We start from the raw sequence: 27,622 nt of genomic DNA, 5'->3' as shown, positions 1-27,622 counted from the left end.
GTTAGATTTAGCTGCCAAGAGATCATTTGAGACTTTAGTAAGGGCAGTCTCTGTAGAGTGTAGAGTGCGGAAACCAGATTGTAAGGGGTCTAAAATGTAGTTAGCAACGAGATAGCGGATAAGGCGAGAGTAGACCAAGCATTCCAGGAGTTTGGAGATAAAGGGCAGATTAGAGACTGGTCGTGTAAAGGATCTGCCAGGCACAGCTTCGGGGTTAACTCCCATAATTAATCAGTCAGCACCTGAATCTACATCCCTGAGACTGACACCAGCTTCCACCACTCAGGCTGGCAGGCTTAGGAGTGGGAGAGCCTATCGCAACCTGGCCAGACTCAGCTAGCTCCCGCCCTCGGTCTATTTAAGCCTGCCCTTCCGGTCCCTCTGGGCTTGTGATTCTTTTCGTGTGGTTTCCTGGCCCAGCTACAGCTCCTTCTATTTTGATCCTGCTCCATACAGACCCTGGCTTGCTGACTACTCTTCTGCTCTTCGTTTGGTACCTCGCACACTCCTGGCTTGACTTGGCTCGTTCACCACTCTGGTTGCTCACGGTCTTGCCGTGGGCAACTGCCCCTTTCCCTTTCTTGTATTCCCTTGTGTTTGTCGTGTTTGTCGTGCACTTACTGAGCGCAGGGACTGCCGCCCAGTTGTACCCCGTCGCCTAGGGCGGGTCGTTGCAAGTAAGCAGGGACAGAGTGGCGGGTAGATTAGGGCTCACTTGTCCGTTTCCCTACCCCCCGTCATTACATAATCACAAGCCCATACCTAGTCTACCCTGGTCCCTGACACCACTATGGACCCCCGTGAGACCCTGGCTCAGCAAATGCAGGGTCTCTCCCTACAGGTCCAGGCCCTGGCTCAGAGGGTCAACCAGCCTGATGGTACCTTGGTAGTTCCCCTCACCTCACCTCTTGAACCCCACCTCAAGTTGCCCGACCGGTTCTCAGGGGACCGGAGGGCTTTTCTCTCCTTTCGGGAGAGTTGTAGGCTTTACTTTCGTTTAAAGCCTCATTCCTCAGGTTCTGAGAGCCAGCGGGTGGGTATAATTATGTCCCGGCTCCAGGAAGGGCCCCAAGAGTGGGCCTTCTCATTGGCTCCTGACGCCCCTGAACTTTCCTCCGTTGATTGTTTCTTTTCTGCTCTCTGACTTATTTATGACGAGACTGACAGGACTGCCTTTGCCGAGAGTCAGCTGGTGACCTTACGTCAGGGTAAGAGACCTGTTGAGGAGTATTGTTCTGACTTTAGGAAGTGGTGCGTAGCTTCTCAGTGGACTGACCCTGCCTTAAGGTGCCAGTTTAGGTTGGGTCTGTCGAATGCCCTGAAAGACCTGCTAGTTAGCTATCCCTCTTCTGACTCCCTAGACCAGGTTATGGCTTTAGCGGTACGACTTGACCGACGTCTCAGGGAACGACAGCGTGAACGTTTATGTGTTTTCTCCTCCGACTCCCCCATGATGCCTCCCGAAGTTCCGTTGCTTCGTTCCTCCCCAAAAGACTCAGAGATACCTATGCAACTCGGGGCCTCCGTGTCCCCGCAACAACATAGAGAATTCCGCAGGAAGAATGGTCTCTGCTTCTACTGTGGGGATGACAAGCATCAAGTGAACAACTGTCCTAAGCGTAAGAATGCAGCCAGAGAACTTCCGCGCCTAAGTGATCATCGGGGAGGTCACTTGGGCGCACAGGTATTTCCCGTAAATAGGAAACGTAGTAAGATCTTGCTTCCCTTTCAGGTCTCTTTTGATGGTAGGTCTGCTACCGGCAGTGCCTTCGTGGATTCAGGGTCCTCTACTAATATCATGTCTGTGGAATTTGCTATGTCTCTTGCTATGCCTCTGATTGATTTGCCTAAACCTGTCCCGGTAGTGGGTATCGACTCCACTCCTTTTGCTAATGGTTATTTTACACAGCATACCCCTGTTTTTGAACTCCTTGTTGGCTCCATGCATTTGGAGCAGTGCTCTGTACTGTTGATGCAGGGATTATCGTACGATTTGGTTCTAGGCCTTCCCTGGTTGCAGTTGCATAATCCCACGTTTGACTGGAATACTGGGGAGCTAACCAAATGGGGTAATGAATGTTTTACGTCATGTTTTTCTGTTAATTCTATTTCTCCCCCTGAGGAGGCGAACACGCTACCCGAGTTTGTTCAGGACTTCGCTGATGTTTTCTCTAAGGAGGCCTCCGAAGTGTTACCTCCTCATAGAGAATGCGATTGCGCTATCGAATTGGTACCAGGAGCTAAGCTTCCTAAGGGTAGGATATTTAATCTTTCTTGTCCCGAACGTGAAGCCATGAGAGAGTATATCCAGGAATGCCAGGCCAAGGGTTACATTCGTCCCTCTACTTCTCCGGTAGGTGCTGGCTTCTTCTTCGTAGGGAAGAAGGATGGTGGTCTTAGGCCATGCATTGACTACCATAGCCTGAATAAGGTCACGGTAAGGAACCAGTATCCCCTTCCTTTGATTCCTGATCTCTTCAATCAGGTTCAGGGGGCCCAATGGTTCTCTAAGTTGGATCTACGGGGGGCGTATAACCTTATCCGCATCAAAGAGGGGGATGAGTGGAAGACTGTGTTTAACACGCCCGAAGGCCATTTCGAATACCTCGTCATGCCCTTTGGGTTGTGTAATGCCCCTGCGGTCTTCCAGAATTTCATAAATGAGATTTTGTGAAATTACCTGGGGATATTTCTTGTAGTGTACCTTGATGACATACTGGTGTTTTCCAAGGACTGGTCCTCCCACATTGAGCATGTCAGGAAGGTGCTCCAGGTCCTTCGGGAAAACAAACTGTTTGCCAAAACCGAAAAATGTGTGTTTGGGGTACAGGAAATACCATTTTTGGGTCAAATCCTCACTCCTCATGAATTCCGCATGGACCCCGCCAAGGTTCAGGCTGTGGCGGAATGGGTCCAACCTGCCTCCCTGAAGGCGTTACAGTGTTTTTTGGGGTTCGTTAATTATTACAGGAGATTTATTGCTAACTTCTCGGTCATCGCTAAGCCTCTTACGGACCTCACTCGCAAAGGTGCTGATCTCCTCCACTGGACTCCTGAGGCTGTCCAGGCTTTTGAGGTCCTTAAGAAGTGCTTTATCTCGGCCGCGGTGCTGGTTCAGCCCAACCAAATGGAGCCATTTATCGTGGAAGTTGATGCATCTGAGGTGGGAGTGGGGGCTGTCTTGTCCCAGGGTACCAGGTCCCACACTCATCTCCGCCCCTGTGCCTACTTCTCCAGGAAGTTTTCGCCAACTGAGAGTAACTATGATATTGGCAACCGCGAACTCTTAGCCATTAAATGGGCATTTGAAGAGTGGCGCCACTTCCTGGAGGGGGCTAGGCACCAGGTAACGGTCCTTAACGACCAAAAGAATCTGGTTTTCCTAGAATCTGCCCGGAGGCTAAACCCGAGACAAGCTCGATGGGCGTTATTTTTTACCAGATTCAATTTTTTGGTTACCTATAGGGCTGGGTCTAAAAATATTAAGGCTGATGCACTGTCGCGTAGCTTCATGGCCAGCCCTCCTTCGGAGGAAGATCCTGCTTGTATTTTGCCTCCAGGTATAATCATTTCCTCGATCGATTCTGATTTAGTCTCTGAAATTGCTGCTGATCAAGGTTCAGCTCCCGGGAACCTTCCTGAGAACAAGCTGTTTGTTCCCCTGCAATTCCGGCTAAGGGTACTTAGGGAAAATCATGACTCCGCACTATCTGGTCATCCAGGCATCCTGGGTACCAAACACCTCATTACTAGAAACTATTGGTGGCCTGGGTTGCCTAAAGACGTTAAGGCCTACGTCGCCGCTTGTGAGGTTTGTGCTAGGTCCAAGACTCCCAGGTCCCGACCAGCGGGCTTACTGCGTTCGTTGCCCATTCCCCAGAGACCTTGGACACATATCTCCATGGATTTTATCACCGATTTGCCTCTATCCCAAGGCAAGTCGGTGTTGTGGGTGGTAGTAGACCGCTTCATTATGATGTGCCACTTTGTGCCCCTCAAGAAACTACCCAACGCCAAGACGTTGGCTACCTTGTTTGTCAAACACATCCTGCGTCTCCATGGGGTCCCTGTCAATATTGTTTCGGACAGAGGGGTACAATTTGTTTCATTGTTTTGGAGAGCCTTCTGTATGAAGTTGGAGATTGATCTGTCCTTCTCCTCTGCCTTCCATCCTGAAACCAATGGCCAAACTGAGAGGACTAATCAATCTCTAGAACAATATTTAAGGTGTTTTGTCTCTGACTGTCAATATGATTGGGTCTCATTCATTCCCCTCGCCGAATTTTCCCTTAATAACCGGGTCAGTAACTCGTCAGGGGTCTCCCCCTTTTTCTGTAATTTTGGGTTTAATCCACGGTCCTCCTCTGTTTCACCTGGTAGTTCCAACAATCCCGAGGTAGAGGTCGTTCATCGGGAACTGCGCACAGTCTGGGCCCAGGTTCAGAAGAACCTAGAGGCGTCCCAGAGCGTACAAAAAACTCAGGCTGATAGAAAACGTTCTGCTAACCCCCTGTTTATGGTCGGGGATCTGGTGTGGTTGTCGTCTAGGAACTTGCGTCTCAAGGTTCCGTCCAAGAAGTTTGCCCCCCGGTTTATTGGGCCGTATAAGGTCATTGAGGTCCTCAATCCTGTCTCCTTCCGGCTGGAGTTACCCCCGTCTTTTCGTATACACGACGTGTTTCATGCCTCCCTCCTTAAACGCTGCTCCCCGTCCTTGGCTCCCTCGAGGAGACCTCCTGTTCCCGTCCTCACCCCTGAGGGGGTGGAATTCGAGGTGGCCAAGATTGTGGACAGCAAGATGGTCCAAGGCTCCCTCCAGTACCTGGTCCATTGGAGAGGATACGGGCCCGAGGAGAGGACTTGGGTACCCGCCCGGGATGTTCACGCTGGGGTATTGGTCAGGAGGTTCCACCTGCGTTTCCCCAGTAAGCCAGGTCCACTTAGAAAGGGTCCGGTGGCCCCTAATAAAAGGGGGGGGTACTGTAAAGGATCTGCCAGGCACAGCTTCGGGGTTAACTCCCATAATTAATCAGTCAGCACCTGAATCTACATCCCTGAGACTGACTCCAGCTTCCACCACTCAGGCTGGCAGGCTTAGGAGTGGGAGAGCCTATCGCAACCTGGCCAGACTCAGCTAGCTCCCGCCCTCGGTCTATTTAAGCCTGCCCTTCCGGTCCCTCTGGGCTTGTGATTATTTTCGTGTGGTTTCCTGGCCCAGCTACAGCTCCTTCTATTTTGATCCTGCTCCATACAGACCCTGGCTTGCTGACTACTCTTCTGCTCTTTGTTTGGTACCTCGCACACTCCTGGCTTGACTCGGCTCGTTCACCACTCTGTTTGCTCACGGTCTTGCCGTGGGCAACTGCCCCTTTCCCTTTCTTGTATTCCCTTGTATGTTTGTCGTGTTTGTCGTGCACTTACTGAGCGCAGGGACCGCCGCCCAGTTGTACCCCGTCGCCTAGGGCGGGTCGTTGCAAGTAAGCAGGGACAGAGTGGCGGGTAGATTAGGGCTCACTTGTCCGTTTCCCTACCCCCCGTCATTACAGGTCGGTAGTTAGAAGCGCTGGATGGGTTAAGAGTTGTTTTTTCCAGTAATGGGTTTATAATGGCATGTTTAAAAGAGGAGGGAAAGATACCAGAAGAAAGAGAGAGGTTAAAAATTTTAGTCAGGTGACTAGTGACAGCTGGGGAGAGGGACTGGAGGAGGTGTGAGGGGATAGGATCACTAGGACAGGTAGTAGGACGAGAAGAAGAGAGGAGCCTAGAGACTTCTTCGGTTCTTGGGTCAAATGCTGAAAGTAAAGAAGAGGGAGTGCGGGAGGGAAGGGGATCGATGTTACTAGGACTGGGAGATAATATCATGGCGGATGTTGTCAATTTTAACTTTAAAATAAGTGGCCAGGTCTTCAGCACTGAGATCTGTGATTGGCGTCTGCACTTTAGGACTAAGGAGGGAGTGAAAAGTATCAAAGAGGCGTTTTGGATTATTAGATAGTGTGGAGATGAGAGAAGTGAAATAGACTTGTTTGGCTCTGTGAAGGGCAAAGTTGTAAGTTTTGAGCATAAATTTGTAATGGAGGAAATCTGCATCCAAATGCGATTTTCTTCACAGACGTTCGGCACATCTCAAGCACCGCTGAAGAAAGCGGGATTGAGGCGTGTGCCAGGGTTGTCAGCGTCTTTGTCGGGTGGTTCGGAGTGTAGGGGGGGCTGCTTCTTCCAATGCATTTCTGAGAGTGTCATTGTAATGTTTGGCAGCCAGATTGGGACAGGAGAGGGAAGAGATAGGGGACAATGAGGACTGTAGACTGTCTATGAGTTTCTGAGTGTTAATGGCATGTAGATTTCTGTATGTCTGATACGTAGGGATGACCTGAGAAGGCAGAGAATATTTGATAGTAAAGGAGAGAAGGTTGTGGTCAGAAAGCGGGAGAGGAGAGTTAATAAAGTCAGAAACTGAGCAGAGCCGGAAGAAGACCAGGTCAAGCGAATGCCCGTCTTCATGTGTAGGAAAGTTAGTAAGTTGTGACAGACCTGGGGAAGAGGTTAAAGATAGAAAGACGACCTCAAATTATTTAATAACATACCTTTCAGCCAGTATAAGAGGGTAAGTAAAATTGTACCCTCCAGTTGGATTTTCATAATCAAGACAGAATATTCAATAAAAGATTAAGAAATAAAGGCTATCAAAAATATTTGCTATCCCAGGCTTTTGAAAAACAAAAACTCAATTTTTACACAAATGAACTGTCTAACACCAAAGAAGACATGGAGAAAAAGTGGAATGATCCAGCGCTGAGTCCAGTTTACTGGACTCAGCGCTGGATCATTCCACTTTTTCTCCATTGCTTATACCGCCAGCCGTAGCGGGGATCCGAGTGAGGAGTCAAGAGACGCAACAAACTGGTGAGCTGGAGGTTTCCTCCCTTTACTATTTTCTACCAAAGAAGACAGTCAGAGCTAACATGGAGATTTGAATGCCTCTGTAAGAGAGAGGTGTACTGGTTCTACAATCTCAGTATACTTGTACCCAATGGCCTAAACAAAATGACCAGAACTATCATCTGACCACATATTATGATGACTAAATTGTTGTCCATTATTTGGCCACCATCAGGCAATTACTTGTGATCTTTTTATATGACAACCAACAATCATCTTCTGGAGATAATCAGTTCTCTACAGACCACTCACTCTCAGCCTAAACCCATAAAAGAACATATAGCTTATTATTCCCCACCTCACCACGATAGCCCTTACCATCCAACAGTCCAGTTTTCCATGGTTACATCCGACGCACTGCCCTTCAGTAATAAATAGGCATACATGCCCATTCAACTCGGATGCTTTCTGCTGAACCCACCCTCTGACTCAAGATAAGATAGAAAGTCAACCTTATATGCCAGTACAAGTGGATATGCCGATCCAACTAGGGTATCATTCCGTCACTGGCAACTAACCCGACACCTATACATGAAGTTGTTCCAACGAGACAATGCTCTTAACCTATCCGAAGATGCTCAATTACGTGTAAGCCAGCTAGCCATCAGATCACATTTGCATTTAAGGCCTCATGTATACATCCGTGACCTTTTATACGGCCGCAAAACATGGACCACACACCGTGCTTCCGTGTGCGATCCGTTTTTTTCTAACACACCATTGAACAGAATGGGTGAAACTGATCCGTGAAAACTGACAGGAATAGGACCTGCTCTGAGTTTTCCAGATGGGGCACACTGATCCGGAAAAAAAAACGCATGTGTGCATGGCCCCATAGAAATAAATTGGTCACTGTGCTATCCCATAAAAAAAACGGATGGCACGCTGAAGAAAATAACTGATGTGTGCATGAGCCCTAACTTTGATGCTGTCTTGTCAAGACGCTACTTTTTACTGCTGCGGTTGCCATGGCAACAGTTCTCGTATGTAGCACAAAATACATACAAAATGATCTTTTAGATATTTTTTTTATCTCTGTATTGCAGCTTATATTTATCTTAAATAATCTTTTTGAATAAATTATTGTATAATAGGACATTGTTAACAGTATTGCAGTAAAGCATCACTTGTGACCGCTAACCTATTCAGCCCAAATTTGTCAGGTTCTTTTTTGTTTATAAGGCCAGCCGCCAAGGGCCTTTCTTGACTTGTTATGTCTGATGTAGAAGCTGGTCCAGCTTTGAAACGCGTTGCTTTTACACATTGATAGATCTTCATGAAACTTTTAATCGTACAAAGGAATCTTTATTTTAACAATATGGACAACGAGCAGCGCCATGGAAAATATCCAGATCTTTTTCTCCCTTAGCTACATACTTTTTCTTTGCAGTATTTTTTTGCTTTTGTTTTTTTTTAAAGATAATAGAAAGTGATGACATAGCTAGGATCAGTGGGGGTCTCTACATCAGAATTAGGGGGTGCAGGGAAAAACTGTGGACTGGCAGCAGCTCTTAAAAGGGGTTCTCACAGACACACAGATTTTAGGTCCTCATGAAAAAAAAAACCAGCAAGACTATGAGTAACAGTAAGTGGATAACCCCATACCATGCCTTTTACCTAAATAGATAATGGTAATAGTAGTAATGATCATAACAAGAAATAAAATGTAGAGTGACTTCCTATAGAAATCAATCAGATTCCAGCTTTCATTTCTCATTTCAGGTTACAAAATAAAAGACGTGATCTGATTGGTTGCTATGAGAACCAATATTTATATGGGATATAAACCATCCTTCACTTTGAATATATTGTGACAAGCCGCTTCCACTTTCACAGAGCGCTCAGCAATACAAGGACATAAGCGGAGACTTCCCGTTACGTCGGACATTATCCTATCGCTGCTCACGTTATCCAATGAGGTAACACACATACACCCTCCATACCTACTACTACGGAGGGGGTCTGAGCCTATGCGCGTCACGTGACGCTCTACCTGGGCCACGCCCCTTCTTCCGCCCAGTTGCCAATAGTGTTCGTCGCTTACATCCGGGCCACTCTGCTCCTCCTGCTCCGGTGCTCGGCGGCTGGAGGTAACCGGGACCAGGGTGTGGCACGACCGGGGATGACTCCGCCCGAGGGGACCCCACTGGGTGGGCACAGTGATTAAACGCTGGGTTTTGGCGGAAGTTTATATATGTGAATATAGTGCAGTTGAATGGAGGATAGTGCGAGGCTCGCTGGTGATTCACTGTGTGTCAAGATGACGTGGGAACTATCGGCATGCCAGCTGTTATCTTTCACTTCTCTGTTCTATGCAATGAATAAAAGGGTTTAGAACCCAATGGATGCCAACCAGGGTGCTGCTTATGTGCCCGCCCTAATATATGAGTAAAGTAAGACGGGTAATGATGCTGAGACTCTTGTGGAAGAACAGATCGTTACAATGTGTGCACAGCTTTTATGGTAGTGGGCAACACTGCAGGTGGGATTTATGGAGGAGGGGTATGTATCATTGTCGTGTGTGTGGACTTTACCCTTATTTGAAACTTTTCTGAAAAATATGATTCCTTATGTGACACTGTCTGACATGGAGCTTAATAAATGCCGGAGCATGTGCCCCAGAAGATGGAGTAATTCATCGACCGATGTGGCACATGTTAGAAGGGCCGTTCTCATATATATATATATATATATCTATCATTCATTTTTCTACATACATGACTTCATGGCTACCACATATGTGTATAAAGAGGGGGAAGGTAGTGGGAAATACATACAGAAGGGATTACAGCCTCCGATATATAAAAATTTGGTTTTGATTGAAAATCCAGAATATTTTGGTTCTCTAAACTTTACAGGATGTTGCACCAAGTATCTCCAGAATAAATGACATCTAGCTACAATGTAATTCTCCTATGTGTATTGTTATATGAAGATCTATCTAATCAGAATTTGAAGGTTCAGATGGCAATTCTGTAGATGACTGATGTGTGTAGTGGGCGCCACCATATGGCTATATACAGTACTGCATGAATGTAGTTCCAGCCTGTAACCTTTGTACCTGCTCTTACCTTTTTAGTGGTCTCCTTCCAAAAAGTGTTAAGAATAGCTGAGATCCTGGCGCAGGAGGAGCAGGAACCATTGTGGGCCACTGGGGACACACCGGTAAGAGATAGTAAGGGTAATAGATGGAAGCTGGTTTTATTATTAGGTGTGCTTTTACTTAACATTGTTTGTTTTTCAGGAAGCAGAGGCTGATTTTCATGAGTTATTGGCATTTTATGGCTATGACACATCAGATTGTCTACTAGAAAATGAAGTAGATAATACTCAACCTGAAACCATACAGCCCATTGGTTTTCTACAAACGGTAAGACTGTGAGGCAAGGCAAAAATCACATGACATAACTTTAAATAGTAAATAATGTGACTGTCGAAGATATTGAGCATATATTGTATAGTGTGTGTGTGTGTGTGTGTGTGTGTGTGTGTGTGTGTGTGTGTGTGTGTGTGTGTATATATATATATGTATATTTATTATTATTATTTTTTCAGGAACAAGTGTCCATTGAACCTACACAGATGTCTCCCTCCTTGACCCCAGGAGGGTCTACTGATCTCTCCCCACGATTTGCCGACTGTAAGTGTATGAAATAGGCATTTGTGAATTATTGCCCCACATTGTTTAAACTTAGATATATTTTATTTTCTATGATATTTTCACATCTACAATTCAGTGATAACATTTTTACTCCTGAAAGTTTATATGTGCGTGAAACTCTTCTTGGTAAACTCATTGAGGCCCACACCATATCTGTCACTTTTGGGCTTTAGCGAAACATAATCAATCTAAACAAATAACAGAAGGCCTCATTCACACACAAATCACAAAGGCACATAGTTGTACAAATGAGAACAGCACCACTACTGCTCCAAGAACCCTATTTGACTTGTGAGATTCGCTTCCAAAATACGACATGCAATGGAACGGGCCACAGTTTTTTGTTTTTTTTTATTATGTCACAAATTCATACAAAATCTGATCCGTTTTAGTACATGCTTACATGCCATGCGTTGTTTAGGCTATCCACACCATTTTTTTGATAGGGCATTATTGTGGTACCATTTTTTTTTTTAAATATTTGGACCAAATTGTACAAAAACTGCAAAATAATAGTCAGTTTTTCAAATTTTTACTCCTTTTATTTTTCAGTAGTGTAAGGCTTCTTCAAAATAATGCCTTATAATTAGTTGCCCTTTCCGAAAGTCCCTTTTTTATGCCAAAGGTACTTTTGAGTGATTGGGGCTGGGATGTGGATTGATAGTTACTTTTTATTTTTTCCTTAAAATAATTTTCTAATTTTACTTTTGTTTTTATTTCACCCCTTCTTTTCCCAATCTAGGTGATGCAACATATTATTAACGGTGTTATCTGACAATAAGATGTGTGTGGCATATCGATTGGATATGCCGTTAATGTCTGATCGGTGGAAGTCCGGCCACTGGGACACACTGATCCGAAAATGCTGGTGCCCGTTCCAGGCAGAGAAATGGCTGCACTTACAAGATCAATTTCCATTATATCTAATGTGAGATATGGAAAGAACCACGTTAGCATTTACAGAAGAGTTCATAAAATACATTGATGCCCCTACATATACACACATAACTGCCATATTGCTTTATTTGGAGCCGTACAAGGTCTCCATGACAACACAGAACCTGACCGAATTTAGAAGACTTTCAGAAGTGCAGCCCAGGCTAAGGGCCTGTAATTTCAAACAATCATTTCAAAGTTTTTTACATTTTTAATTTATTCTCAAGGTCCTTTTCTTAAAGTGACACCTCCAGAGTCACTTTTCATAAAATGTCAGGGGCTGACTATTTCTATAAAAGTCATTGTAGCAGCACAAGGGTGTTTATAGCAGTAATCATGGCAACGGATGTTGCCACGACTTCAGAGTACCGCTTCCTCCAATGGGACATATGGGGATATGATAGAGACCACATCCATAGACTATGCTGATGCCTAATATTTGACTTAATAAGGCTATGTTCATATCTCGTTTTTGAGATCTAACTACACTTTTTAATACATGGGAATCCCACAAAAAATGTATAAGGATTAAAGAACAGTATACTTTTTTTTTTTTTTCCAGTGGAAGTTAATTAGCGAAGTTTGCAGTTGTATTGCATACAGTTGTATACATAGGGGCAAAAAAAAGAGATGTGCACAACATCTAACAGAAAATTAGAAGCAGCACCCCTCTGTTAGGGCTAGGATAACCTACAAGGCGAGTAACACTTAATTTGTTCTTTTTATACAAAGCCCCTGTACAGCCAGTCTTTTAAATGTCCCATACAACCCCTGTAATAAAGCAGGCACAAGCTGGTGATGCCATTGACCAGTGCCTCCCCGCACACTCCAGTCTGGAGTGCCAGGTCATGGAAGACCAGGACATTCTCGGAGAATATGTTATTTTTATTTTTTACATGTAGAACAATGTTCTAGGCAATCTAAAACTGAACTCTAGTCCATAGGACTAGAGGTCTGCTTCATTAATATTAGTTTTAGGTCAGTACCTGTTAGGCTAGGTTAAAACCCAACCCTACTAACTAGTTTTTCATAATTGTTCTTGGTTCTGTAATAATTAGGAAGTACAACATTGAACTTTAGGGGAAAACCCCAGCCAAGAGTGAAAAGTCAAAGCTAAACTTTTTTTTATTGGGTTGGTAGACCTTTTCTTAATCACCAGCTCCCCTCTTTACTTGCTGCAGGAACTATGTGAGGGAGATGTAGGTGCCCCCCTCCAAGCGTTGCTCCAATTTGTACCCCAGGGCACCGTGCACTATATTCTTAAACAGAATATTGAAGAATATGGTGTCGGCTTGAATCAACGCTGTCAGACCCCAAGAAGTAGTGTTGCCAGGAGTAAACTTTTTCCTTCGCTTAGCCTATAATTTTTCACTTTTGGTATAACAACAAAAGTTTCACTGTAGTTTGGTCTTACAAAAATGTTGCCTATGTATAGCACCTTTTCTATGGAATCTACTTTTTGGTGAAGTTTGGGGCTTTTTCCTCTGAATCTGAAATGAGTTCTCTTTTCTACATGGATTCAATTTATGCAGTGACATAGATGAGAATATAAAGATTATTATAAAGTTTATGTTCCTGTGTGTATATATATATATATATATATATGTGATTTTTGTTTTATTTCATCAGCACCAGATGACTGGACAGTGGAGTCTGAAATGAGAGCTGAGGTAAATGATTTTTGGATCACTTTTGTGAATATTAGAGGCTGCATAAACGCCACAAGAGAAGTGTATCTTAGAGTTTGTACACTGACGCATATCCAAGTGTTTACATATCCTCTAAAATGAATATCCACCAATCATCACCATTTCATTTTTGCATTCAACATTCACATAGAAAAGGGTGAAATCCGCAAAAAAACATCTAGAAGAGAATGAGCATGCTGCAGTTCTGAAAACCGGCAGCATGCTCTAATTTCCATCCAGAAAATGTTCAGCAGCATGCAGATGAGATTTGTTCAGATGCCATTCACATGGCTGGGACCACTACAGGTTTTCAGCACAGAAAACTCGCAGCATTTATGTCCCGTGTGAATCAAGCCTTAGGCCACCCATTTGCGTAGCAGATTTGTTGCCGATATTCACCCTTTATACATTGAAAAGGGTGAAATCCCCAGTGAACATCCAGAACAGAATAAGCTCTAATATCCGTGTGGAAAATGTTCAGCAGCACGTGGATGAGATTTGTTCATTTATCATACTAAATGATGATTTTTTTGTTATTTATATAGCACTAACCTATTCCTAAAAACACGCACTCCCCCCCCCCCCCCCATACACACTCCATTTAGATATTGTCCAGGTCACATTTAGCACATGATCTCAGTCCTGCAAAGCAATAGTGCTAACCACAGTATTATACGCTAAATGTCATTTAATCGTCAATAGGGACATATAGTTACTGAAATAATTTAAATATTCTGGATTATTAGACCTCTAGCGGTGGAAACATATAAAGTTCACTTGTCAAGGTAGAGAACATTCAGGAAGACAGGCCAAAACAAAATGTCAACCACTTTATTCAATATGAGAAATATCCAAATCTTTTCAAAAGTCTCCTGCTTCTGTCTTGTTAAATTTCACATAGTATTGCATTTTTAAAAAAAAATCTTTTTACTGTAAAAATGAATAATCATATATAAAACATTATTACACCATAAATATTGATTTACTTTCAGGAAGCCATGTTTGGATCTGAGCCTCAACTACCATATCTAAGATACACTCCAACAGGTGGGAAAGGTGAGGAATGTACATAATCCAGTTTAGAGCATTCATATGGATTTCGCTAATAACTGTGGATCTGCTGTTATCACCAGGGGTAGCCGCGTCTGGCTATACATTTCCACTGCAGCAGTGGCTTAATAGGAAATGTAGCATTAAATTAGATTTTAATAAAATGAATGGCCGGCCCGGTAAACAATGGACAGGCCGGGTCCGCCAGAGACCCTGCCTCTGCTCTCTATATAACAGGTTGTCTTCATGAGATAACAGTTTTAAATATGTTTAAAGGGAACTTGTCACTAGATTTTAGGGCACGAAACCACCAGCATGTTCTGATACTTCTGGGAAATAGCGTCCCAAACATGCCACACTCAAAACTGTCTATTTTATCATTTGGCCTAAAAAGTTATAATACAGCGTGCGCTCTGTAAATTACCAGGGAAGAATCTTGAGAGAAGTCCAACGGCTTCCTGCACATGCTCAGTGCTCCGCTGAAGGCGTGGCCAGTACACTTGGACTTCTCGTAGGACTGTTCTCTGGTCATTTACATACAGCGTACGTTGTATTATAACTTATTTTTAGACCAATTAATAAAACGGACAGTTTTAAGAGGGGCATGTTTAGGATGCTAAACTCCAGCACTATAACGACAATGGCTGGTGGTTTAGTGCCTGAAAGTCTAGTGACCGGTTCTCTTTAACTCCTTAATGACCGGGCATGTTTGTACCTTAATGACCAAGCCAGATTTGTCAAATCTGGTATGTCTGACTTTATCAAAGAATAACTCTGTGAAAGTTTTGAATATCCAAGTAATTCTGACAATGTTTTTTCGTCACATGTTGTACTTTATTTTAGTGGTAAAAGTAGACTGATACAATTTGCGGAAATGAATTAAAAAATAGAAAAATTGAAGAAATTTTGTAAAAATTACCATTTTTCCCTATTTTTAACTGCAATATGTCACATATGTACACATACTGTACAATTTTTTTAATTAAATATATATTTCCATCTCTTTACTCTATTTTGGCAGCACTTTTGAAAAAATAAAATACATTTTCAGCAATTTAGAGGACTTACAATTGAATAATAATTTTATAAATTTTGAAGTACATTTTGTTTTCCTGCACCAAGCCAGGTTTTCAGAGGCTCATAGGTCTGAGTGATGGAAACCCCCACAAATGACCCCATTTAGAAAACTAGACCCCTTAAGGTATTTACCTAGGGGTATAGTAAGTATTTTGACCCCACAGTTTTTTGTTAAATTTAATACATAGCAGGTGGAAAAAAAAAAATTAACTTTTTTTCATAAAAGTATCAGTTTGAAGACCAATTTCCTTGTAAAGCGACCATGAGAATGAAGAAACACACCACAAAATCTATCACCCTGTTTCTCCTGTTTTCAAAAATACCCACATTGTGGCCCTAATGCGCTGCCTGGACACACGGCAGGACCCAAAAGGAAGGGAGCACCCGGAGGCTTTCAGGACACATATTTTGCTTGAAAATGTTTTAGGCCCCACTGTACATTTGGGGAGGCTTTGAGCTGCCAGAACGATAGAAACTCCACATAAACGACCCCATTTAGAAAACTAGACCCCATAAGGTATTTATTTAGGGGTATAGTAAGTATTTTGACCCCACAGTTTTTTGCTAAATTTAATGCATAACAGGTGAAAAAAAAAAAAATTTCACTTTTTTCATAAAAGTATCAGTTTGAAGACCGATTTCTTTGTAAAGCGAACATGAGAATGAAGAAACACACCCCAAAATCTATCACCCTCTTTCTCCTGTTTTCAAAAATACCCACATTGTGGCCCTAATGCGTTGTTTGGACACACGGCAGGGCCCCAAAGGAAGGGAGCACCCGGAGGCTTTCAGGAATCATATTTTGCTTGAAAATGTTTTAGGCCCCACTGTACATTTGGAGACGCTTTGAGCTGCCAGAATGATAGAAACTCCCCATAAACGACCCCATTTCGAAAACTAGACCCCTTAAGGTATTTATCTAGGGGTATAGTTAGCATTTTGACCACACAGGTTTTTCGCTAAATATATTGGAATTAGTCTGTAAAAATTAAAATGTACTTTTTTTCTGAAACAACATAGAAATTTTTATTATTTACAAGGAATAGCGAAGAAAATGCACCCCAACATTTGTAAAGCAATGTCTCCCGATTACGACAATACCCCATATGTGGTAATAAACTGCTGTTTGGACCCACAGCAGGGCTCAGAAGGGAAGGAGCGCCATTTGGATTTATGATTTTGCTGGAATGGTTTTCGGTGCCATGTCGCATTTGCAATGCACTGGAGGGACCAAAACAGTGGAAACCTCCCAAAAGTGACCCCATTTTGGAAAAACCTTCAAGGAATTTTTCTAGGGGTATAGTGAGCATTTACACCCCACGGGTCTTTTGCAGAGTTTATTAGAATTCGGGCACGAAAATTAATATCAAAATTTTTTCCACTAAAATGTTGCATTTCTCATTTTAACAAGGGATAAAGGATGAAAAAAACAACCATTTTTTTATAAAGCAATTTCTGCCGAGTACGAAATACCCCACATGTGGTCATACGTTTTTTTCATTAGAAATGAATTAACCCTTTCAGAACTGATCCATTTTTTGCGTTCTTATTTTAGATTTTCACTCCCCGCTTTCCAAGAGCCATAACTTTTTTATTTTTCCATCAATAGAGCGGTGTGAGGGCTTATTTCTTGCGGGAGGAGCTGTAGTTTTTATTGGTACATAAAGAGTGATTCAAAAGTTGTATTACATTTTTTTTTTAGAGCGAAGGTGACAAAAAAAAAACAGCGATTTTGGCGGTTTCAATTATTATTTTTTTTTAAGGTGTGCACTGTGCAAATTAAATAATGGTATATTGTAATAGTTCGGACTTTTACGGACGTAGCGATACCAATTTTGTTCATTTTTTTACATTCCTTTAGAAGAAAAATGCGAAAAGGTGTTTTGTTTTTTTTAACTTTCAAAAAAACAATTCTCACTACTAATAACTATAATTCTTCTACACATTTTATTAATCAATCCCCTTAGGTGACTTGATCCAGCGATCATTGGATCACTGGTACAATATACTGCAATACTAATGTATTGCAGTATATTGTTATTCTTACAGGCTTCTGTAACAGAGCGATCGCTGTACCTGTCCGTTAGTACCGAGGGGGCCTGCTGTAATACACAACCGACACCCGCAGCGTATGGAGCGGGCTCAGCACGTGAGTCGGCTCCATACATCAACCGCCGCACCATGACGGGCAATTAAGTCATAGTGCGCAAAGGGGTTAATGCACAGCGGATGGTTCAAAGTGAAAATTGCAATTTTCCACTGATATGCCATTTTAGTGCATAGTATGTTGTGCCCAGTTTGTGCCACAGAAGACAAATACCTCATAAAACGTTAAGCGGGTCCTCTCGGGTATGGCGACGCCATATATGTGTGGGTGCAAACTGCTGCTTGGGCACACTGTAGGGATCAGAAGGGAGGGATGCCATTTTGCTTTTGGAGCGCAGATTTTGCTTGGTACTTTTTCTGTTTGGGGTTTTGCTGGTATTTCAGTTTATAATGTGGGGGCATATGTAATCTGTGCGGAGAACATCAGGGCATAATAAGAGGGTACAATAATGCGGTAAATAAATAATATTTCATAGATATGTGCCCAGTGTTGCACTGATAAATGACGCCCGATCTGATCTACTTTTGGACACTCCGCACATTTTGCATCGCCATATTCTGAAAGCCAGAACTTTTTTATTTTTTCACCACCGGAGCTGTGTGAGTGCTTATTTGTTGCGGGACAATCTGTCGTTTTCATTGGTACCATTTTGGGGTACGTGCGATTTATTTTTTTTTTTTTTTTTTTTTTTTTTTTTTTTATTTATTTATTTATTTTTTTTATTGATTTTTTTATCACTTTTTTTTTTTTTTTTAAACTCGGTTTATTGTAAAAGTACATACAAAAATCATCAGCAAATGGAAACAGAATAATGACATTAACATTCCTGCATACCATGAATACACATTAGAAACAAGAGTTTGCAATTTACATTTATACATGAAAGCGAGTCACAGGAGACTCCAAATACTCACTGCACGCAGGCAGGTCAGTGTCACACTTATTTGTGAATCTATAGACATACAGGTCGCAGTTATTTACCAGGATCAAGCTCCATTCTCACATCTAGGGCATCAAAATACCCGGTCATATAGATCTCAGATCCCTCCTACCTGAAGTGGTAAGGATTCTCTAAGGTCACCCACGCTGAAAGAGGCAAGAGGTGAGGAGCACCACTCTCCCCAGATTTTCAAGAATTTATATTGACATCCTCTATGTTTATATACTATATTTTCATATGGGAGAATAGCATTGACCAGGCTTTTCCATTGCGATGTATCCGGAAAAGTGTCCCCCATCCATCGGATGGCTATCGCTTTTCTGGCTAAGAACAGGGCTTCTCGCAGGAATATACCCTCATAGTGTGTCCGGGGTCTCTCTCCCAACAGCCCCAATAAACATAGACCTGGTTCACATGGAATCGGGTTGGTCATAATTGAGGACAGTATTTGCGTCACTTCTTTCCAGAACTTGGCTATGACTGGGCATAACCACATCATGTGATCAAAGCCAGCTTGATCTTGAGAGCATCTAGGACATTGTGTGTTAGGTGCCCTTCCCATCCGATATAATCTAATGGGGGTAATATAACATCTGTGTATGATGTACAATTTTTTATCACTTTTTATTAAATTTTTTTTGCAATCCTGAGCAAAAAACAGGAATTCTGACACCGTTTTTTAGGTTTTCATTTTGCGGCGCTCACCGTACGCTATAAATGACATTTTTACTTTATTCTGCGGGTTGGTACGATTACGGCGATACCATATGTATATAGGTTTGGTCCTTTTTTTTTTAGCATTTGCACAATAAAATGACTTATTTATAAGAAAAAAAAATTTCTGTGCCACCATATTCTGAGAGCCATCATTTTTTTATTTTTTAGTCAAAAAAGCTGTGTAAGGGCTTGTTTTTTGCGGGACGGATAGACGTTTTTATCGGTATTATTTTCGGGTACATGCGACTTTTTGATCACTTTTTATTCTTTATTTAGGGAGCGGTGGTGACAAAAAAAATTGTGATTCTGTCGTAGTTTTTTATTGATTTTTTTTTTGGGGTGTTCATCGTGCGGGAAAAATAACATTACAGTTTTATAGTTTGGTTCGTTACGAACGCGATGATACAAAATATGTGTACTTTTTTAACGTGTTCATTTTTTTTCTATAATAAAAGTCTTATTATAGGAAAGAAAGCAGTTCATGTTTATATCACTTATAACTTTTATTTTTACACTTTTTTTAAAACATTTTTATTCTTTTTTTTTACTTTTTTCACTTGTCCCACTAGGGGACACTCAGACTTGCAGCTTTGATCGCTGCTAGAGTACATTACACTACACACGTAGTGTAATGTACTCTAACTGTCATTGTGACGTGACAGTCCCACTGACAGGAAGCCTCGGAGGACCGGCAGGAGGCTGCTCCTCTGAGGCTTCCGTACATGGCAACTCGGAGGTCATTATCTGACCTCCGATTGCCACGACAAGCATCGGTAGCCCACTTGATCACTTCGTGGGGGCTGCCGATGTGCTTCAAACCACTTAAATGCGGCAACGGCAATCCGTCGCCGCACTTAAGGGGTTAATTGCCGAAAGCATCGGCGATGGTCCGCTGTCCGGCGAGACTGATATGTCAGCTGTCTAGGACAGCTGTCAGCGCGCGTCTGTCACTCTGTGTTTACACAGAGTGACAGTTTTAAATACTGACGAAAATGAACGTCATGGTGCGGGAACTAGCAGCCGACCAGGACGTTCATTTTCGTCCGTGGTCGTGAAAGGGTTAAAGGCTATGTACACTTTTGAAGTAAACATTATTTTTCTTTAATAAATCAATGTTTTGTCTGATTTTAAACATTTTTTTCAATTGTTTTTTTATTAACCCCTACCCGTATATGTACGGCAGGGGCTAGGAGGGAAAGTATGGCGTAGGCGCCCGGGTTGAGCGTGTTGGGTGTATGTTACAGCCGACAATTCACTGCAACGAGTGGAATCACGCTTGTTTAACCTCTTAAATGCTGCAGGCAATAGAGACCACAGCGCCTAAGCCGTTCGAAATAGGGGGGCGCATTCTCTCCAACACGCAGGATCCAGCTAATAACTGTAACATCTAAGATGAACTTAGATGTGATCGTTATTAGCTGGATTCTGCATGTCAGAAACACAAAGGACCAGCTTGCAGCCGAGCTGTCCGTTCCGCTGACCTGATGGAATCGGCTTTGACGGAACAATACAGCTGCTTTGTACACAGTATATACATAGAAGTTGTATCTGAAAATGTAAAACGATTTTTTTTTAAAATAAAAATCTATTTAAGTGGTTTAAAAATTTAGATAGAACATAGCTTTATTAAAAAAAAATGAATTCACTTCAAATGTGTAAATATCCTTTAAATACGGGTTTACTAATGAGTTTAATGTATAAACTGTATGTAGTAAGCTCCTAAGCTTTCCCTAGTGGTGGCCGCATGCAGCCAGCATGTTTAACCCCTTCCCGCTGCAGCCATTCTTCGGATTTTCACTTTCGTTTTTTTCCTCCGCACCTTCGTAGATCGAGCTGTATGAGGGCTTGTTTTTCGCGGGAAGAGTTGTAGATTTCACAGCACCATTTGTTGTTCCATATAATGTAGTGGGAAACTATAAAACCAGTTCTTTGTGGGGTGAAATAGGAAAAAAAACAGCAATTCCTCGATCTTTTGGGGGGGGGGTTCATCGTGCGGTAAAAAAATCATGTTGACTTTATTCTGCAGGTCAATACGCTTACGGCGCTACCAAATTTATATTGTTTTTTTTATGTTTACTTTTAAAAGGAAAAAAATAATTTGTTAAAGGGAATGTGTTGCCAGAAAAACATGTTTTTTTTTTAAAATTTAAACATTTAGTGTGTGGGTGATTAAACATTGTTAAAATTTATTTTTTTTTTTTGGCACGAGCCAGGAAATATTATAAATTATTTCTAATTTATAATACTACCCATTTTTGGCCACTAGATGGGGCTGTTCCCAATTTGCAGCATTGCAACATTGGGTTAAAAGCCCTCGCTCTAGTGAGCTCTCAGCATCCACCCCTCCTTTATCCTGGCTAGTGCCGGGATAAACGAGGGGTTTGAAAGGTTTAACCTCCTACACTGTGTGTCGCCATTTTTTGAGGTAACCCACAGTGTAGTAGGTTTACATACAGTAGTAAACACACACAAACACTAACATACATTGAAATCTCTTACCTGCTCCTGCCGCCGCGGCTCCCTCCGGCCCGTCCGCTCCGTTTGCTGCCGCTGTTCCATGTGCACAAGTCCGGAAGCCGCGACCGGAAGTAGTAATATTACTGTCCGGCCGCGACTTCCGGTCCACAGGAAAATGGCGCCGGACGGCGCCAATTTCGAATAGGACTGTGTGGGAGCGGCGCATGCGCAGTTCCCACACAGACGCCGTACACGGCAGTCAATGGGACGGGAGCCGTTCGCAGTCCCTATGGGACTGTGGCTGCCGTATTCCATGTCTGTGTGTGTCGTTAATCGACACACACAGAAATGGAACAAAAAATGGCAGCCCCCATAGGGAAGAAAAAGTTTAAAAATAAGAAACAGTAAAACACAAACACACAAATGAATATAAACGTTTTTATTACAGCACTAACATCTTTAACATATAAAAAAATTATTTGCGATGACACTGTTCCTTTAAAAATAAAATTTGAGCTTTGTCACCATATTCTGGGAGCCATAACTTTTTTTTTTTTTTTTTTGTCGAATGAGCCTTATGAGGGCTAATTTTTTGCAGGGCTAGATGTAGTTTCTATTGGTACCATTTTGAGGCACATAAGAGTTTTTGTTAACTTTTTATACATTCTTTTTAGTGGGAGAAAACCAAAAACAGCGATTCTGGCGTTTTTTTGTTTTTTACGGCGTTCACCATGCGGGCTAAATTATGATATATTGTAGAAGTTTAGACTTTTACAGATGCGGCAATACCAGTTTTGTTAATTTTTTTTCTTTTACATTGTGCGAAAAGAGGAGATTTTTTTTTAAACTTTTAATATTTTTATTTATATATTAAAAAAACTTTATTTTACTGTATTTAACCTATCTTTACTAGTCCGTGGGAGGGGCGTTGTAGCATTACAGGGGGCCACCCCCCCCCCCCTGTTTCTAACCACTTAGATGCTGCGGTCGCTATTGACCGGGTCATCCAAGGGGTTAAAACGAGCGGGATCAGCCCATGAACCCGTTCAATACTCCCCCACCCGGCGTGGACCATATATATACGCCGGATGTCGGAAAGTGTTAAATATATGGCTACGGAGGAGATTTGGAGCTCTGTATCAGAAAAAACAGCTCTGATCACTATAAAGATATGTTATGAAATTAATCAACACCAGAATTTTTACCTGTTTGGTGTCAGATTTCCAAATGACATCATGGCCTATGGTTTCCAGTACAGAAAAAAATAAATATCCTGGTGCGAACCTGTCAATCGTATGTTAAAAGGACACATTTGCTAAGTTGTATGTTATTAAAATTTCTCATGCACGGCTGGATCAGTTGAGTGGTTTGGTGACTGCGTCCTTCACTAGATGCAGGTTTATACTCGTGCAATGCTGGATCTATTACACATATCGGTAACGTGGCCATTTTAGAGACCCTGCTATGTGAAAGCGAAGCTGTATCTGCAATGTTCATATGCAGACATGCAGGAGGAGTGGTCCTACGGTGCGGAAATTGTAATAATTGATTGTGTCCTTTTTAAGTAAATATTTAACAGGTTTACTTGGTATAAATTACCTTGTATATAATGTATAGGCTCAGCTACAGCTGCAATGTTTGTGTTATCAACCAACATACAGGAGGGCTAAGGAACAGAACATTATGGGGTAATCCAATTTCCGCAACAACAAAAAAAACGTATTTTTCGATGATGAAAAGTTATATCTTTTTTCAATATGCTTTCTGTATTACTTCCTCGGTTTTCAAGATCTCTGCTTGCAATCATTCAGTAGGCACCTTCATTGTTTACTTCCAGTGAATAAAAGTCTCTGCTGGTCATGTGATAGACACACAGGTGCATGACTCGTTACAAGACAGTTAGTTATCAGAGCTCTGTTTTCACCTGCGTTTCCAGGACAGATTTGTGTTCACTGAAAGTCACTTTATGTAAGTTTTTTTCCCCATAGGGTTTTGTTAAAATCAATATGAAGATGGTGAAAAATTTTGATTCGTAGTATTCAAATAGTATCTATGTGACTGTCAGATTCTCAGGAAAAGGACCAGCTGCTTTGGGATCCTAATGTCCTACCAGAAAGCGAAGTGGAGAATTACCTCAGTCAGGCTGCGGAGTATCAACACACAGCCGGGGGAAGATATAGCCAAGATGAAGGGAATGTCCGGGATAATGAACAGGTGAATAGATGGCTGTCCCTGACATGTATCCACCTTGTGTCAAAAGGGTTTCTGCGTCTTTATCCCTTGTTCTTTCCTTAACCGATTATTGCATGTGCTGTCCCGTGGCGTTAAATTTTGCAACCCATTGGCTTCCCTCTTATTTGCATTGCGCTTAGCTTTTCTCCACCACCTTTTTTTTTAGGCTCTCTTCGAGTTGGTGAAATGTAGATTTAACACAGATGAGGCTCTACGAAGGCTGTCTTTTAATGTCAAGGTTGTACAAGGTGAGGGATGGGCAGTTATATAGTTTAAGGGGCAAAACCATTTCTTACAGCCATACACACATATGATAAAGTTCAATATAGCAAAAGAGAATCCGAACTGGACTTGGTAAGAAATACGTAAATACAATGTCCTATTTAGGTCATCTCTGTGCATGGAGTGAAGATGAATGTAGGAGTTTTGAGCAAGGGTTTCGTGTCTATGGTAAAAACTTCCATCTTATCCAGGCCAACAAGGTAAGAGATTCTTTCTAAAGTGTTAGAGAATATACAGTATGTGGGTATTTATTGTTGAATCTGATTGTATACATTTCCCTATTCTCACTCTCTCTCTCCAAGGTCCGTACACGGTCAGTTGGGGAGTGTGTACAATACTACTACACCTGGAAGAAGTCTGAGCGTTTTGAGCATTTCACACAGAGCCGCCTGGGGAGGAGGAAGCAGCTGATGAACTCTGCATCAGCGTGAGTCGTTAATGTTGGAAGTTTTAATTGTTGAAGTCTACCACTCGTAGATATATCCTAGTATTAAAAAATATATATATATATATATATATATATATATGTTTTTTTTCTCCTTTGCTAGGGAGTATGAATGCGATTTGCCAAATTTGGAGTGTCCCTTTGGATTGCAGGGATCTGCCTCCAGGAAAGACGGTATTGGTAAGACTAGCTTCTTCAATGTATCCCTATTGCTTGTAAATTGTGCCATCCAGTCTATATATTGCTGTACTTGTATTTATACATCTCCAAGCCACTACATTTATACAGTCTTAATTGTTGACATTTTTCTTTTTGTCTTCCTTTTTATAATTTTTTTTTTTTAAAGGGGGATGTCCAGGCTCGAGTAAATAACGTTTAATTCATAGCAATCGCTTACTAGCGTACATTATGTTTCATAATCTTAATGGTTTATGTGCTCTGTCTATCTTTCACGTACAAAAAACAAAAAGCTGTCCAAGGGTGGTCAAACCACCACGTTATAAGGCCTTAGATGCGGCCTGTGACTCCATAGAGATATGCAAACGGACTTTGTGTGGTGCTTTTGTCGCCTTTCCCCGTAAATGTACCGGCTATAAAATGCAAAAAAGTCACAGCAACCGCACCTCAAACAGCAGTAGCTACCTGCCCACACATATGCAGCGATAACCACACATCTACCAAATACTAGCCACATATGCCTCTTATACACAGTGCAGCCTATTACCCCATATCTACTTGCCTCTACTTCTATTGGGCTGCATTCTCTTACTCCAGCTCTTGTCCACCTCCATGTGCCGCACGTTCATATTAATTAACCTCATCATGTACTTCTGTCATAATGGGCAACATTGGGTTAATGTGTGAGGTACATGATGGGGTCAATGACTGTTTATGTGAGGCACATGGAGGTTCAAAATTCATATACCATGTGCCTCACATCAGAATATGGATTCTTTTTATTGTTGGCAAAGTATCGTTTTGGTATCCAGAATCACAATGCTACACAATTCTGATATGGTGAGAACCCTATATAGCATCACTGTGTTATGCTGCCAACTGTTAGCTGAATGATATCTCCTTCATAACAGAGGTGGCAAGATTTTTAATGCATGTTGAGTGCTCGGAAGGAGAGGAGCTGGGGGCCGCAGGGTGACCTCCACTGTTTTACCCTGTTGTCTCCTAACCCACTTATGCTGCCAGAACTACTTTGGTGTGTGTCTTTTATTTTATTTTATTTTTTAATTACTTCAGACAACTAAAATATTTTCTGACAGAATGGCTCTGGTTCTTTCTTTTTTCCATTAGGGGCACACCACCGGCTTCTATCCCTTACAGAGAATATGTTTTCTCTCTAGATTATTTGCTGCTCTACTCCACTCCTCAATGCTATCACCTTCCATAATGGCTATTTATTTTTCTATTCATAAATACAGCTGGCTCCAAGCAGAATTCTTCTGGGAACACTGCATGCTCCTGCGATAAAGATCAATTTACTTGCAGACTTCCCTCCCATTCTAGTCCCAACCAAGAGGATCATCAGGAGTCTCCTCCAATCAGTAGTGATCATATCGGCTTTGATCTCTGTCCTCCAGAAATGCCTGTATTGCCTGACATCAGGATACAGGACCATCCTTTGGAAACCTTTAATATGGCTGACTTGTCCCTTGCTGGCTTTATGTCAAGACCATCTATTTTTTGTAGCAATCCGCTCGTTCCCTGATTGTACACCTTTGTATTTGAATGAGGACAAGACTGTTTTGGACCACTTGATGCGTCCACTGTTGCGTCACCAGTTACTTGTGTTCCTATCGGCTCATTTTTTTAGAATCTCAGGAAGACCTTTCCAGACATTTTGCAGGATTTGCTATTTGAAGTATTGAGTTGGTGACAAATGCAGGAATCCGATATGTAAAGTGTGCTCTTTTTATTTAATTGTATTTTTTTTTTTTTTTATGGTTCTGCAATTGACCTTTGAAATTGCACAGTAATCAATTCTGATTATACATACTAGGTTACTTGCACAATATGTCCATTTACAATTTTTTTTATTTCATACGCATTCCACTGTGGATTATGTCAGACATTCTTGGTAAGTTTGTCAACTTTTTAAATAAAGATTAATTTTTCACAATTTAAACATGTTACCTATGTGGTACATAGGTTTGTGTATACAATTGTTACTAGGCTCAGACTTGCAATTTTGGCATGTGCCTAGCATAGTCGTTCCTCTCATTTTTTTTTTACTTTTACTTTTTATGGCTGCTGCCGTTTTGTAACTTCAGCCATCTTAGCGGACTTGCTTTCATGGACTGCAATAATTGCACTGTTTAGGCTCAGACTCTTCTGTTACATGAAGTGATGACCAGTGACCAAGATAGTCCTTGGTTCGATTGAGTAGACTGAGCAGAACTTTTCTTATGTCTTATTTGAAGTTTGAGCAGTGCTGCTTGTCAGTCCAATCCTGTCTTAACATTTTGATAGAACTTCTGGTACATGTACCTCAATTGATTTCTGTATTGAGTTTTTCTCCACCGTTTGTTTTAATGTACTCTGTTGAACCAGTTCGTTTTTTTCTACGCATTAAAGAAGCACTACACTTTTTATTGCACCCTCCATTTGTACATTGGTGTTTCAGTGAGGTGCTGTGTGCAGAAATACTTACCAATCCCCGCATCTTGTCTTTTTCGGGTCCAGCGCCGCTTACGTGATCTACCCTCTGACTTGTCTTGAATCGCTGTGCTTTTCAGAAAACCGGAAGTCAGGCTCTCAATGCATTCCTATGGAGCCTCGTTCTGGCTCCCATAGGAATACATTGAGAGCCTGAGTTCCAGTTTACTCAAAAGCACAGCGACTCCAGACAAAGTTAGAGGGAAGATCACGTGAGCGGTGCTGGACCCGAAAATGACAAGATGAGGGGATCGGTAAGTATTTCTGCACACAGCACCCCACTGAAACACCAATGTACAAATGGAGGGTGCAATAAAAAAAAGTGGAGTGCTTCTTTAATGCGTAGAAAAAAAAACCGAACTGATTCAACAGTGTACATTAAAACAAACGGTGGAGAAAAACTCAATACAGAAATCAATTG

General features: G+C 42.0%; 1 protein-coding gene across 1 annotated transcript; it reads left to right on the top strand.

Moving 5' to 3' along the window:
- Positions 1–8,970: 8,970 nt before the first annotated feature.
- MIER2 (MIER family member 2) lies at positions 8,971–27,063 on the top strand. The gene is made up of 12 exons (XM_075851114.1): positions 8,971–9,092; positions 10,022–10,107; positions 10,187–10,312; positions 10,498–10,582; positions 13,169–13,209; positions 14,220–14,283; positions 23,641–23,789; positions 23,974–24,055; positions 24,195–24,289; positions 24,392–24,516; positions 24,638–24,714; positions 25,968–27,063. Exons 1-12 carry the CDS (start codon positions 9,065–9,067, stop codon positions 26,252–26,254), a joined length of 1,245 nt encoding a protein of 414 aa, XP_075707229.1. The 5' UTR covers positions 8,971–9,064; the 3' UTR covers positions 26,255–27,063.
- The last annotated feature ends 559 nt before the right edge of the window (positions 27,064–27,622 follow it).

Source organism: Rhinoderma darwinii, chromosome 1, assembly GCF_050947455.1.
Source record: "Rhinoderma darwinii isolate aRhiDar2 chromosome 1, aRhiDar2.hap1, whole genome shotgun sequence".
In the NCBI taxonomy this organism is placed as follows: domain Eukaryota; kingdom Metazoa; phylum Chordata; class Amphibia; order Anura; family Rhinodermatidae; genus Rhinoderma; species Rhinoderma darwinii.
The sequence above is the reverse complement of the archived record's forward strand: the minus strand, read 5'-3'. Positions and strand labels throughout refer to the sequence as shown.